Source organism: Gallus gallus, chromosome 28, assembly GCF_016699485.2.
Source record: "Gallus gallus isolate bGalGal1 chromosome 28, bGalGal1.mat.broiler.GRCg7b, whole genome shotgun sequence".
Lineage (NCBI taxonomy): Eukaryota > Metazoa > Chordata > Aves > Galliformes > Phasianidae > Gallus > Gallus gallus.
Genome location: NC_052559.1, coordinates 2,021,610 through 2,034,890, shown reverse-complemented (window position 1 = coordinate 2,034,890; position 13,281 = coordinate 2,021,610). Strand labels below are relative to the sequence as shown.

The 13,281-nt window shown below is 44.8% G+C and overlaps 1 protein-coding gene across 14 annotated transcripts in view; it reads left to right on the top strand.

Moving 5' to 3' along the window:
• RFX2 (regulatory factor X2) overlaps nucleotides 1-13,281 on the top strand; it is a 54,863-nt gene that overhangs the window by 23,566 nt on the left and 18,016 nt on the right. For 6 of the 14 annotated variants that reach the window (XM_004948748.5, XM_040653648.2, XM_040653651.2 and 3 more), the window contains 5 exons: nucleotides 2,481-2,593; nucleotides 5,322-5,411; nucleotides 6,431-6,507; nucleotides 7,217-7,481; nucleotides 11,685-11,759. In XM_004948748.5, the coding sequence (XP_004948805.1) occupies nucleotides 2,489-2,593; nucleotides 5,322-5,411; nucleotides 6,431-6,507; nucleotides 7,217-7,481; nucleotides 11,685-11,759 (612 nt within the window). In that variant the 5' untranslated portion in view covers nucleotides 2,481-2,488. Of the gene's footprint in view, nucleotides 1-2,480; nucleotides 2,594-3,367; nucleotides 3,872-5,079; nucleotides 5,212-5,321; nucleotides 5,412-6,430; nucleotides 6,508-7,216; nucleotides 7,482-11,684; nucleotides 11,760-13,281 lie in introns of those variants that run through there. The other 8 variants (XM_040653655.2, XM_015299844.4, XM_040653653.2 and 5 more) reach the window with 6 other exon arrangements.

The window sequence follows — 13,281 nt, the reverse complement described above, 5'->3', positions numbered from 1 at the left end:
AGCTCTGAGGCCAGTGCTTGAAAAACACCTTACAGAGGGGAGCGGGATCGCTTTTTTAGGAGTGGGAAAACTGAAGCATAGGAAAGGGGAAGCATCCTGCTCAAGGTCACAGAGCAAGTTGGTGGCAGGACCAGAAATAGCACCCAGAAGTTATTAGCTTTTTCTGTATTTCCTTTCCTGTCACTGCTGTTTGCTTGGATACCAAGATAGCTGGGGTGTAAACAGAAGGTTTCCAGAGCCCAGCAGCCCTGCAGCCTGATTCATTCAGCGATGATGCAACGTGGAATCCAGAGTTCTGCACCGCCTCCTGCAGCCGCTGCTGTGATGCCACGTGTGACGTCACTGCCAGGTTGAGCAGCTTTGAGACTTGTCTGAACCTGAAATGCACAGTGCACAGGGCCCCTCTAACTGCAGTTTTATTCTTTCTGCAGGGTCAGATTCCGTCTGCTAACTAGAGAAATAACTAAGCTGTGGTTTTGCTTTTAGCTCTGCCTGGAGCCCTGGAGCTCTGGGAGTTGGCTGTGGTTGCTGTTCCTCTCTGTGACCCGCTGGTGGCTTTGTTTAGTGCTGATTTGTTTCTCCATCTGTGCAGACTCACTGGCCCAAGGGGCTGCCAGGCTGCTATGCTGCCATCAGCTGTTGGAAGGCACCAGACACCTTTCCCAGCTCTGTCGGTTACTTCTGCTGGGACAGCTGCAGTCAACAGGGACCAAATCCAGAGCTATGGGGAAATGGCAGGGCAGCTTCTGAGCTACCAAGACTGCCAGGAGCAGATCTGCAAAACTTCCTGCAAGGAGTCCTTTCCCAAGCACAGGCTTCAGACAAGTGGCAGAACTGGCACCAAATTGGGGCTGTGCCCCAAGACCAAGTACCCATCACAAGTGTGTTTTGTGCTATGCATGCACCACTTCCAGGAAGGGGAGTGAAAAGGCCTGAGACATGCTTCCCATTGCTCTTTTGGTAGCGCTCTCTGGGATGTGGACAGAGATGGGGGGCACCATGCAGTGGTTGCTCGGAGTGCAGGAATTCTGTTGATATTGTCAGCATCTCAGCAGCACAAATTACTGCTAGCAGATGGCATACATGGTTCTGTCTCTGCAGTTCTCAGGAAGTACAGGATGGCTTCAGTAGGAAATGAATTGTTCTCTATGCAGGATGTTCTACTAATGAACAGAATAATAGCAAGTCCTGTACATGTGTTTTAGGGTCCAGCACTCCTGTGTCTGTCCACCTTGTCTGAATGTACAGCTGCAGATGTCATTGGATTCTTTGTGTCTGGCTTTGTTGTCATCAGTAACAGAGTCTGTGTTTTATAACAAATCTGAAACTAATGGTGATGATTTCTTTTGGCAGCAGATAGTTCATCTTCTGCCTCTCTCTGCTCTCTTTTGGTCACTGGGGGAAGCCAGAAGACAAAGTATCAGCAGGGCTGAGATGCTGGTAATTCTGAGCTATCACAAAAGGGCACTCAGGAGTGATTCTTGCAGCCATACTTGAGACCTTTCTGCAGACCTGGAATGCCAACATCTGACCCTATCAGAACCATTCTCAAATTTCTTTTTTCCACCAAGAACAGTGTCCAGAGTTCCCCTAAACTTCTCGTTGTTCCTTTTGCTTCTTCAATTGCACAAAACTGAAGGAGAAGTTCGGATACTGGAAGGAGCAGGGAAATAAAACTGAAAGGATTCCACCCCATTGTTCAGAGGCTGTGCAGCACGCAGCAGCAAGACTGAGGAAGGAGAAATGACTGCTCAAAATGTGGATGTTTCTGAATTTGTTGGTTCAGAAGTGATGTCAGAAACATCTTGAAAGCATTTTAAATAGGAACTTTCACAGTGGTCCCCTTAAGGTGGGCACCACAGAGGGCAGGAGGGTGATGGCTTAGGTCATGCTTTGGGGAACATGGAGAGGACGAAGTGATGTGGGGCTTGGCTGGAGGGCAGAGGTGTTCCTTGGGGGTTTGGAATGGCACTCAGCCTCTGCTCGTTCTCTACATTCGTGTTTGATCACTGGCTGTGATTAAACACCCCAATTGGATGCCCCACTTTCAGAATGCAGCCCCAGGCAGGTACTTCAATACAAATTTTGCAGTAACCATGATAAAGCAGAAGGGAGGAATAAATGGCTTTAAAAATATGCTCTTACTCTTGCAGATCTGTAGTTATCCCTCGCTATGACACAATAATTTTCCAATGCCACTTTTTTGTTATATTTAGAAGTGCATTTTCTGTTCCTTCCCTCCCCTTTCTGCGGAACAATTGTGCAACTTTCTTTTTTCTTAATATAATACCACATTAAAATTAGATCCAAGACTAAAAAGAGCCCTCTGTGTAGGAAGGTAGCTACCTTCCTTCCTAGCACTCCCCCTGGGTCTTCCACTGGGATTTTGCTCCATTTAGATGCTGGTTCCTGGAGCTCCTGGCTACGGTGAGTGAGCATAACAGTGCTTCCTATGCTGATGTCCCTTCTGCTCTCTCCAGCAGTGAGCATGCAGAGTTCAGAGGGTGGATCAGACTCAGCAGCTTCCGTGACACTTCATCCTTCTGCATCAGCCCAAGCTCCAGTGGTGCAGCCAGTGCCAGCCTCACAGCAGGTAATGTATGCACAGCTGGAACACCATTTCCATGGAGAAGGGACCAGTTCTACCAGTAGATGTATTTTAATCCAGGATCTTATTTGGGGAAAGGGTTTACTAATCAGTTTGTTGAGGCAGTGGTGAGAAACTGCCTGGAGATTGTGTTGATCGAGGCCATAGATACTTAGCTGTGTTAGCACTGCTTTTAAACCCCAGAATTTAGATTTTTATCTTAGCTACCTAAGGAACTCACTTTGTGCCAGTTTGATGTTTTCTTGGTATAATATCTTGCTGTCATTCGTTGTGTCAATAAAAGCAGCAGAAAATGAAACTATCCTTAAAGGCATCTCTAGCAGAAAAGTTACCAAGCTCAAGAGAAAAGAGAGGGGGAATGCTGAGCAGGTGTGGGAAGAGGAGTCAAAAGGAAGCCTCTTCCGTTCGTGGGTGGATCCTAACGTGTTGAACTGGGGAGAGGGGAGATATTTGTGATGCATTTGCATGATTACACTGCTCTTGGAAGGTCTCCTGATAGGAGAGATGAATTAATTGATGAATGAAAACTACCTATTACAAAACGGGAAGTGTTAAGTATAACTGTTGTTCCTTTTTGTGCCATTTGGGGAACTGTCAGAAGAACTTTCCTTCACAGTTAAGGAAGCTGGAGGGATAAGAGAATGGGTGGGTGTAGCTGAGCTACACCCTTCTCTCCAACTCCCAAGTGAGCAGAAGTAGCTGCCATTGGATGCTGATGGGAAGTGACAATTAAAAATAGTAAATTGGTAGGAGCACTTTGTCCATTAGGACTTGGGCATCCACATTGTGCAACTGGGCGTGTTTGGCCAGCCTGCTGCCTTCCTGCAGCCTTCCCAGCATTTATCTAGGTGTTGTTTCTCACTTGTATGATAATGATGTGAATGCTGGACAATAGCATAAAATATCTTAGGGTTTATCAGTCCGTAGTGTGAATTTGACTGTGACAACGTTAACGAAGTTTAGAAAACCTGCTGGCTTTGGATCATGAAATTACCCATCCAGCCTTTCCCAGTGCTGTTGTAATGACACGGCGTATTGAGTGGAACTCCGTGGATTAAGGAAAACCCAGAGGAACTTGGAGGAGAGCTCGGAGGAGGAACACCTAGAGAGCCTCCCCTTCCCACCTGCAGGACAAAGGAAACGCTAGGAATGAACTACTGGCAGCAGGAGTGGTGCGAGGCTGAAGCCTTTGGTTTTGTTGATCACTGGTCTACCTTTCAGTGCGAGAGAAGGCTCTACGAACAGGATGGCCTCATCTTACAGGTTGGGGATGATTAATTATTTTGGTTGGAAGCTGATAGGAGTAACTGGGCAGGTGGTGATGAATTACAGAAGTAGCTGAGTTGGGCAGCTGTGCCAGAGGAGAAGAGGTGACATTTGATAAAAGCAATGACAGAGAATGAATGAAAAGTAGGAGAAAGGAACAGTTCTCGGTGAGACTTCGAGGCAGTTGGCATTGCCAAGGTCTGACTTGAAAAAGGGCTTTTAATGTTCCAGTGGTCACAGCCTCTTTTGGAAATAAAATAGGCAAAGTGATGGCAGGCATAATTGTCCATGTCCCTGTCAGTGGCTCAACTGCAGGATCTCAAATGCATCCAGACTTGTGAAGGTCTCCATGGGGGGCTGGTGATGTAGGGACTGCCTAGAGATCTTGGTAATTATCGTATTCTTGGTAATTCTCCAGGAACAGAATTTCTGTCTGGTTACAAAGGCCATATCTGGGAGGGTGTTAGAGCACTAAAATTCATAAATAGAGATATGACAGCCAGTAATTGTCAGGGTATCTTCTAGGACTCATGTGGGATTGTTTTGCAGCTGTTTGTTCTGTTGGCCCAGTTTGCTGGGTATTTTTAAAGCTTCAAGCTGCAGAGGATGACTGTCTCCTTGGAGAAGGTCCTCATCAGTTTAAAATGCCATACAGATATTTGGCTTGAATGTTTCGTTTCTTACTTTCATGCCAGTATCCAAGGCTCTGTTCCCATGGGCCTCACTGAATCATTTCTTTCCATCCACATTTGTTTTTCTGGATCTGCAAGGTGCTTAGCACTCTTTAAGACATGCCCAGCCTCCAACAGAGTGTGGAGTGTAATGCAGAGAGCAGGGGGACAATGGAAAGGGCAGGGGAAAGGTAGAGGACAGTGTTCTGGAGTGACCATTGCAGGGCAGCACAAGTCAAATCTGTGCCCTTGGTAACACTAAAGCCACTTAAGGTGCAGAGCCATCCTAGACTTGGAGTGGTGAAAACCATAACATCTGTGGTTTGTTGGAGAATGCAGTTTCATATCACAGGAGGCAGAAAGTGGCTCGGTGTAGCAGGAATAAAAGATGAAGCTTTGCAATTTTAGAAGGCAGATGTGAACGTGTTAGGAACAGTTCTTGTGCTGCCCCTGAACCTCCTGCTGAACTCCTCCTGTTGAATGCCTCCTGTTGAACCTCTCCTGTCAATCAGCTGCTTTCTGCTATTCTTTCAGGGAATAAACTTTCCAGGGAGAAATTCAGAAATGTGGTTGTAGCTCTCCACTTTTCCCCAGTTCTGGGTGCTGACTTCAGTCTGGTGTCACTGCAGATTACATTGGAGGGATAGGGGACCACAGGGATGCCAAGTAAGGAATTATCCTGCTTCCCAGAAAGTTTGAAAGGGAATAGCTAGCTCACCTGTGTTACAGACTAACAACAAGCTGAAGTGTGTGTTAATGTTATCTTCTTTTTGCAGAGGGTTTTGGTGCAAACAGCAGGCTCTGCTCCCAAAGGAGCGCAGATGCAGCAAATCTCTGTTCCCAGAGTTCAGCAGGTTCCACAACAGGTAATGTCCCCACGGGGAGACCCCACACAGTCTATCCTGTGTCAGCAGGACTGGCACACTCTCCCCATCTCTCATGTCCCACACTGTATTAGATTCTGTGATAAATATCTCCTTTGAAAGATCTGTAGTGTTAATTAAAGAGTTGTGTGCAACTGGAGACCTGGAGATAACTGTGAGAGCAGCTTTCTCCATCTCTCTCTCTCCTTCTTAGACTGGTAATAAAATAAACTTTAAAGATATTTAGTGTTTAGAAAGAACCTTTACTGTAGCAGGTGTCTTGCGTACATTTTAAGATTTGATGTTTGCTTTTAATATACATTTAGTAAGCAGAACTTCTCTGTAAAACTCTTTTAGAGGCAAAGTGGGATCATTTTTTAGTTACACAGACAAATATACTGGCTGCATGTGGCTTCATAGGAAGTTTGGGTGACTGAGAACCATGCAAGTGTTTTTATTTATCTGAACTTTGCCTTTTGCAGCCCTTGTTTCCTAAGAAACCAAGCATATGTGGTGCTGCCTCACGTGGACAGTGAGTCTGACTCCTCTGACTTTTTCCTCTAGCAGTTTTTTATTTGGTTGCTCAGTTTCAGAAAAACTTGACAGAGGGCAACCACATATCTCCCAGACCAACAAGAAAGTGGGCTGGGATGCAGACAGACACTGCCAAGCTCTCTGAAGGAAAGGCTGCAGCGTGATCTCACCCTTATTAGTCAGCAGAGAACCAGCCCTCAGACATGTGTGTGGTGGAAACCCAGCTCCATTATTTTCACTGCTCATGGAGCAGCTATTTATTTATTTATTTTAATTTGAACTTTTAAAGTAAATGTCCCTTAGGATTCCCAAGTGTGTGTATTTTGGGGTTTTATTTTTGTTGTGATTTTCTTTTCTCTCTTTTTTTTTTTTTGAAGAAAGCCTACATGTCAAGGTAAGCTCAAAAGTTAAGGGTGCAGTATGTAATTTGTCTCTCTGTTCCTAGGCAATGACATGTCTCTAACTCAGGCTTATGATGCTTGTTTTAGGTGCAGTCCGTGCAGCATGTCTATCCATCCCAGGTCCAGTATGTGGAAGGAGAAGCTGTCTATACCAATGGAACCATGTAAGAGTCTTTTGCTCTGTTCACCACTCCACACTGGGTCTAAGCAGTTTGGTCCTGCTAGGCTTCTCTTAGTCCAGCACTGCTCCCAGCACTGCCTGCCATTCAAAGGAGGAAGAGAAAGAACTTTTTTACGTGCTGCACTGTGTGTGTGGGTGCTAGACTCTAGGTAGAGATGTTGTCCTCATGGAAGGAGTGTTCACCAGTGAATCCTGCCTTCCTTGATACGAAATGATCCAGTATTTTCCTCTTCCCAGCCCTCTGCAGTGGAGAGGTGGGGCAGCCTTAGGAGCCAAAGCATGATTTCTACAGGTAGAAAGGGGCTTTGTAAGATTTCCTCTTGCCTCTCTGTACTGGGACCCTCTTTGTGCCTCTGCCTGGGTCCTGCTGCCTACTGGGACGCTCTCAGCCTCCACATTTACATTGAGAGAGCTGCAAAGTGACCACAGGGCTCTGTGTGTGGGCATACTGCTTGGATAGGCTGTGGGTGTGGGTCTTTGCTTCAGGGCTGTCACAGGACAGATTAATGGTGTCAGAGTTGACTTTTACGGCAGAGTTCAATTTCATTGAAGCAAATCCCTCTGACAATTGAGTCGAGGCCTTTTTTAAAACATGGTGCACACTGCAGAAGCCATTGTCTGTGAGATTAGATCTGTAAGCTCCTCTCCATCAGCGTGTGCTCCACATCCTAACCCTATTGTTCCTTTGACAGACGAACCGCCTACTCCTACAACACCGAAGCTCAGATTTACGCCCCTAGCAGTGCAGCTTCCTATTTCGAACCGCAGGGAGGTGGAGCTCAGGTGACTACAGCGGCATCCTCTCCTACAGCCATTCCCTCTCACAACATGGTGGGCATCACCATGGACATTGGGGGAAGTCCGATCCTCTCCAGCTCGGGAGCCTATCTCATTCATGGGGGGATGGAAAACACTAGACATTCTCTGTCACATACTTCACGCTCCTCTCCAGCAACGGTATGTAGCCCTGCAGATGTTGTAGCTCAGGGGCCCGGAATTGTTCCAAGGGAACTGAAAAGCCTTCAGAAAATAAATTCTCCTGTCATTATCACGTGTATATGTCTGTATAACATGTCATACAAGTGCAAGGAAGAGAATAGACACTGGTGTACTACATGGATATTTATCCCAGAGTATGGGATGTCTCTTAACTGGCAGACAGAAGCTTGTTGAATGTTTTGAGCAGATCATTCATACACTGAAATGATGCAGCATGGAGATAAGAGTTATGTTCTTATGCTCTGGGGGTCTTTCTTTCCCCAGGCAAAATGTTTTGGCTTTCCAATTCAAAAGAATTGTCTATGTTAACGTTTTTAATGACATCTGAACACGAGGCTTATCCCAAAGTAAAGAAATATATATTTTTAATTATAAAGAGACCTGAAAAGTCCATTATTAACACATTACTGCAAGAGGTATCTCAAGCTGATTTCTCCAAATTTACAATGACTGAAAAGCTTTTATATATCTCCTACACCACTGTGTATTCTGTCTTTGCCATATGTTACAGAAAATGTGTTTTAGGGATAATACTGCTATTACACAAACGTATAAAGCTCTAATATCTTTTAATTGTGTCTTTCCAACAGTCAGAGGTGTCAGGTTTAGAAGCACAACTGTACAACTGTATAGGACTATGAGAGATGGCACTGTTAACCTAAAATAGCCTTCCTGTGGCTAGAAGCTATCAAAGTTTTATCTGAGAATCCACGAAGTCTTAGTAGCAACTGTTGCCAAGAGGGGGTTGGAGTTTGTATTCTAGGACAGTGTTCACCTTCCTTGTCACCTGACGTTTGTGTGTGTATGTGTGTATACATTTCTGTGTAAATGTGATTACAAATATAGGTGTATAGGAGTATATGTGGCTGGATTTTAAAACATGAAAAGCACTGCTTGGGGAGAAAAATGGGAGCTGCTGGCTACTGAGTTCTCTTGAATCTCTGGCCAACCAGGCTCCATTTTCTTGTCCCACAGCATTTTAAAATACAGACTTAAAAGATTTTGGATCTTTGTGCCTTCAGTTGCTGCCTTTGATCTGGCAGTGAATGCATTCTGCCTTAGGTAGAAGAACCTGTCAGTGGGGAACAGTCTTTAGCTCAGGGTGAAGGAGAAAACGTGGTGGGATCTGTAGGAATAAGTGACAGATTCACTGGATTAGTGGATTTCTTTTGTGAGAGTTGTCTGTGTGTTTTAATTGCTCAGAGTTGAGAACTAGCACTGGAACTTCCTCTGATTTTGCTCATGCTTGTTATTTTGAGGGAAGTAGCTGCTGATCTTGTCACCTGCGTGGGACTGCATCTTGCAAAGCTGCACAACATCACTTTTTTTTTCTTTATTTCCATGGCGATGGACACAATGTAAGAAGCCCAAGTGTAATGTGTCAGTACAAATGTCCCTTGGGCAGATTTATTTTGTAGCTGTCTATCACATGAGATAAGCTGTTCAGAAAAAAAAAAAAAGAATTTAGGAAGTGACCTTTATGAAAACGCATCTGAAAAAAATGTCACTCTGTTGCACGTAGGAATGAACTTTCGGAAGTGTCTGTGGCTCCTGTGGATGGGCTTAAGAGTGCTAACTAATGAATGATGCTTGTGTGGAAGATGGTGTAGGGATGTGCCCATCTGTGGCTTTCAGTTCTTTTAGCACAGACCAGAGCTGGAGGGAAATAGGGTAGATCTCCCAGAGACATTTCAGAGCCATGATAGCTGCTTTTAATTTTGCACAGTAATGGGTGGACAAATAGTGGAAGGCAAGGGCAATATCAAGATAATGTCACTGGGTAATAACATTATTTTTATTTGCAGTGTTTTTGCTTAAACAGAGAATAGGGAAGCCTGGTGTTGCAAGCCTGCAGACCTAACAAAAACAGTTGGGGCAGGATTAAGAACTTAACTGTGGAAAGAACACGATTACAGCTCATGCAAATGTAAGCAAGGAAGAAATGTTTGCATTTGGTCTCAGGTGTGTAGTGTGAAGGGTTTGGGTGTCAATGCAGCTAGCAATGCAAGGACAGCAATGGAGATGCTGCTGCAAGGAACAGGGAAGTGTGAGGTCGTGGAGGATGCTGACTGCTCATGGCAGAGCCAACACAGACACCTCAAAGGGAAAACTAAGGAGAGTACCTTCAAAGAGAGTGAGATGGGAACGAGGGATCAGAATTAGCAATGGAATAAGAGCAGAGCTGCCTCAGGAGGTTGAGAGATGTTTGGCAATGGGTGTATGCACACTAAAATAAAATCTTCAAATATTAAAAAGAAAAAACCCAACATCCTCCAAATCTGCTGGAATAAAGATGTTCTTCTCCTCCAAGTGGGCTGAATCAGAGCATCACACGATTCTGTTTGGTGTCTCTACAACCAGAGCCCTATTAATCTTCGTCTAAACTAAGCTGGGCCAGGAGGGGAAATCCCTGAGATCTCCTGTATGTAGATCCTCAGAACTGTCTTCCTTCTGGTCCTCCTGAGTCCCAGTAACTCAGTCTTTACCCAATGTACTCCAGTCCTTTCTTGGGCGGGTTTCTGATTTTTTTTTTCTGCAGATGTAAGGTGTCTATTTGTATTGGACACTTACCAAAAGGACAAATGGTGTTTCTGTGCTTGCATAAGAGACGTTGCTCAACGGTCACTGCCCTGCTCTGCTGGCTCTGCCCCTGTACAGAGGAAGGAAATGGTGTCTCCCTCTCACACTTTGACTCATTTCCTGAAGGCTGCATCAGCAATTAATCTATGCTGATGGGTTTTGGTTCCTCATGGCGCATCAGGGCGTGCAAGTTTTCTCAAAATCCAGTGAAGCATACCCTTGGGCTGACCTTTTTTTGAATTCAGTGATAACTTATTGAGAGGTGCCACAGTGATGTCTCTTTGGGGCAGAAACCAAGAAATTTATGCTGGAGGTTTTTGAACAGTGTCACATTCATACATGGTTATGGAAAAGCCTGGACGTTTTCTTACTGAATGGTGCTTCAGATGTTAAATCTCACTGCTCTAATAGGGCTTGGTTTTGTACCTGGCTGTTTTTTTCTCCACCCTTATTTTTGCCATGCTGGGAGTCAGTGCAAACTTGACTATAGGGAGCTAGCTAATATGTAAAGGAGGCCATAAGCTGACTGATCATCATGCAGATACAATGCTTTTTGCATGCACCTCCGAATACATGCATGACCATGCATGTTAGATGGTGGTAGATACTGAACTTGATAAGAGATAGGTGCTGATTGCAAGTTCTACAGCATGCTGCCTTATCCTGCCTGCTCTAACAGGTCACAGATAAAGGGTTTGGAGAACATCTACTGGAAACAGCAGGAACTGGCAGAAAACTGCTGGTCCCTCAACCTGAGGTGCTTCTTTATCCTTCCACATTTGCAGAAACCTTGTGCTCAGGAGCAGTAGAGCCCTGGACCAGCAGCATTCTGCTAAGTAGTTTGCCAGAGATTGCCAAGGGAGCCCCAGCAGCAACACAAGAGGAGGGTCTCAGCACAGGGCAGCAGCAAGGGCTAGGTTGGGAGTAGAAGAAAAGCTAGGGTAGAGGAAAGCAAGGGGTCTGTTCAGAAGTCAGCTGTTATCCCAGTTGCAGAAGCTCTGAGATCAGTGGAAACGAGTACAATAGCAGTTCTGCATGATAGCAAAGATCCATTCCGTTTCAGCTTGCACACTCCTTGTATCCACCCTCCTGGTGCCTCTATTTTATTTAAATGCTTTTAGTTCTTTGTCAAAATTTTAAGAAGTAATAAGTTCATTAATCCCAGTTTTCCATGAAAGATCTGAGTACAATGCACCCTCTCTGTACCAGTGTTCTTTGATTTGCTGCTGTACATCTGTATAGTGATGTTTTGGTCTAGGCATGAAAGGGAAAGAAGGAAAACTGCTTCCCCTTTATAATGGGCAGTGCATATAGTGGAAGAGCAAATATCCCCATGTCTCACTCTGTCAGCCTAACAGGGACTCTTGCTGTGTTGTTAGTTTGCATGCCGTACAATAACGTCTTTGCAGCTTCATCCCGTAAGGACTGTGCCTCATCTACTTGCTCTTTTCACAAGCCTGTTGATATAAAGCATAAATCATTCAGGTATTAATAAGGGTAAAATCCTGGCTGTTGCTAACTGTCTGATTTCCTTTCTTTTTCTTTTTTCCTTTTTTTTTTCCCTGTGCACATTTTCTTTAGCTTGAAATGGCGATTGAAAACCTACAAAAAAATGAAGGGATTACATCACACAAAAGCAGTTTGCTCAACAGCCATGTAAGTTGCAATCGGAATTTACAACCTCTTTCCTGCTTTGGTAGAAGCATTATTTGTAGCTGTTTGGTGTATTCAGTAGCACAAAGCACTCAAAGCAGCCCATGATTCAGCTGTGCTGCCCAGAGCAGCCCATCCCCAAGAAATGAGAATTGATGCAAAAACTGCCATGATGTTAATGTTTGTTTATGAGAAGCTCTGGATTGTGTTAACTGCCTCTACCCTGCATTAATTTATTTCTTCTACCTTGCAATGGAAATTGCTGGCAATTAGATAAACACATTTGAGGAAGTTCTTTCCTTTTGGTGAAATTGGAAGATGGCTGGAAAATAACTTGCAATTCTACAGCAATACAAATATCCCCTAGATACCATATACCAAAAGCCTACTCCTGTGAATGCCTTTATTGCCTCTTTCTGTGCCTCAGGAAAACCACTGCTATTACAATGCTATGCTAAATCCATTTGCTAGGCCTCTCTGTTCTTGCTATGCCAATAACTTCCCTGCTTTGTGTGAAGTTCCTGCTGTTCTACTGGGCCTACTCAGGGTCCTCTGCATCATGGTTTATGGCTTCCATGCAGTAATGCTTAACAGCAAGCACATGCTTGTGTCAGATTTGAGGAGTCTAATTCAAGTCCTACAGAAGTCACTGGATTTGCCTTGACTTCACTGTGGTTTGGATTAGGCTGAAGCATGTTCTGCTCTGATAACTCACAGTGCACTAAGTGGTACTTCCTTATTCTAACAAATTTACTCTTGCTTTGTATCTAGAGGCAGATATGTTGTCATTCTTGAGTAAGTTTGACTTCTTCACCCTACAGAAATAGGCGGAGGAAATTAGAGGAACTTTCAAACTAAAGGTCTGATATCTTAAGCTGATTCCAAACTTCAAGCCTGGGCTCCTGGATGAGCTCAATCCCCATTTCAGGTGCTAGAAATAGAAGGTTCCTTGCTGTAGCTGGGAAAACACACAGTTGTGGAATCAGGCTTTGATCTGAGCATCAGCGCACATCCTTCTTGCCCCAGGTTCCAGCCACGCTTCTGTACCTCAGCCACACAGATTTGGCTAAGGGTAATGTCCTGCAGAATTTTCTTATTCATTGCAGCACAGACAGGGACAGAGTGGAGCAGGATGGGGTGGGGAGTGGAGTGGTTCTGAAGGAGGTTTGGAAAAAGCAGAAAAAGGACAGAGCAAGGAAAGTGAAGATAGAAAAGAGCTATTCATCTGACCACGGGTCATGTGGAATAGAGGTGGGGCCAGACCCAGCCTCCCAGCAGTCCCATCTCACTTCTTTCTTATAGGACAAGAGAGAACGTAAGGTCTCTGCCCATTTCACTGCTGAGTGTTTGAGGCTCCTGTCTCAGTCCCAACCGTTCTGCAGTGTGGGGCTGTGTCCATGTACACGTAGAAGCAATGAAGAGGCAGCAGTGTTGCAGTGCCTGTAGGAAATGCAATGTGCTGCAGGACCAGGTTGGACGATTTCCTCGCAGAGCTCAAGGAAGCTCAGTGGAGCTGCCTGGAAAA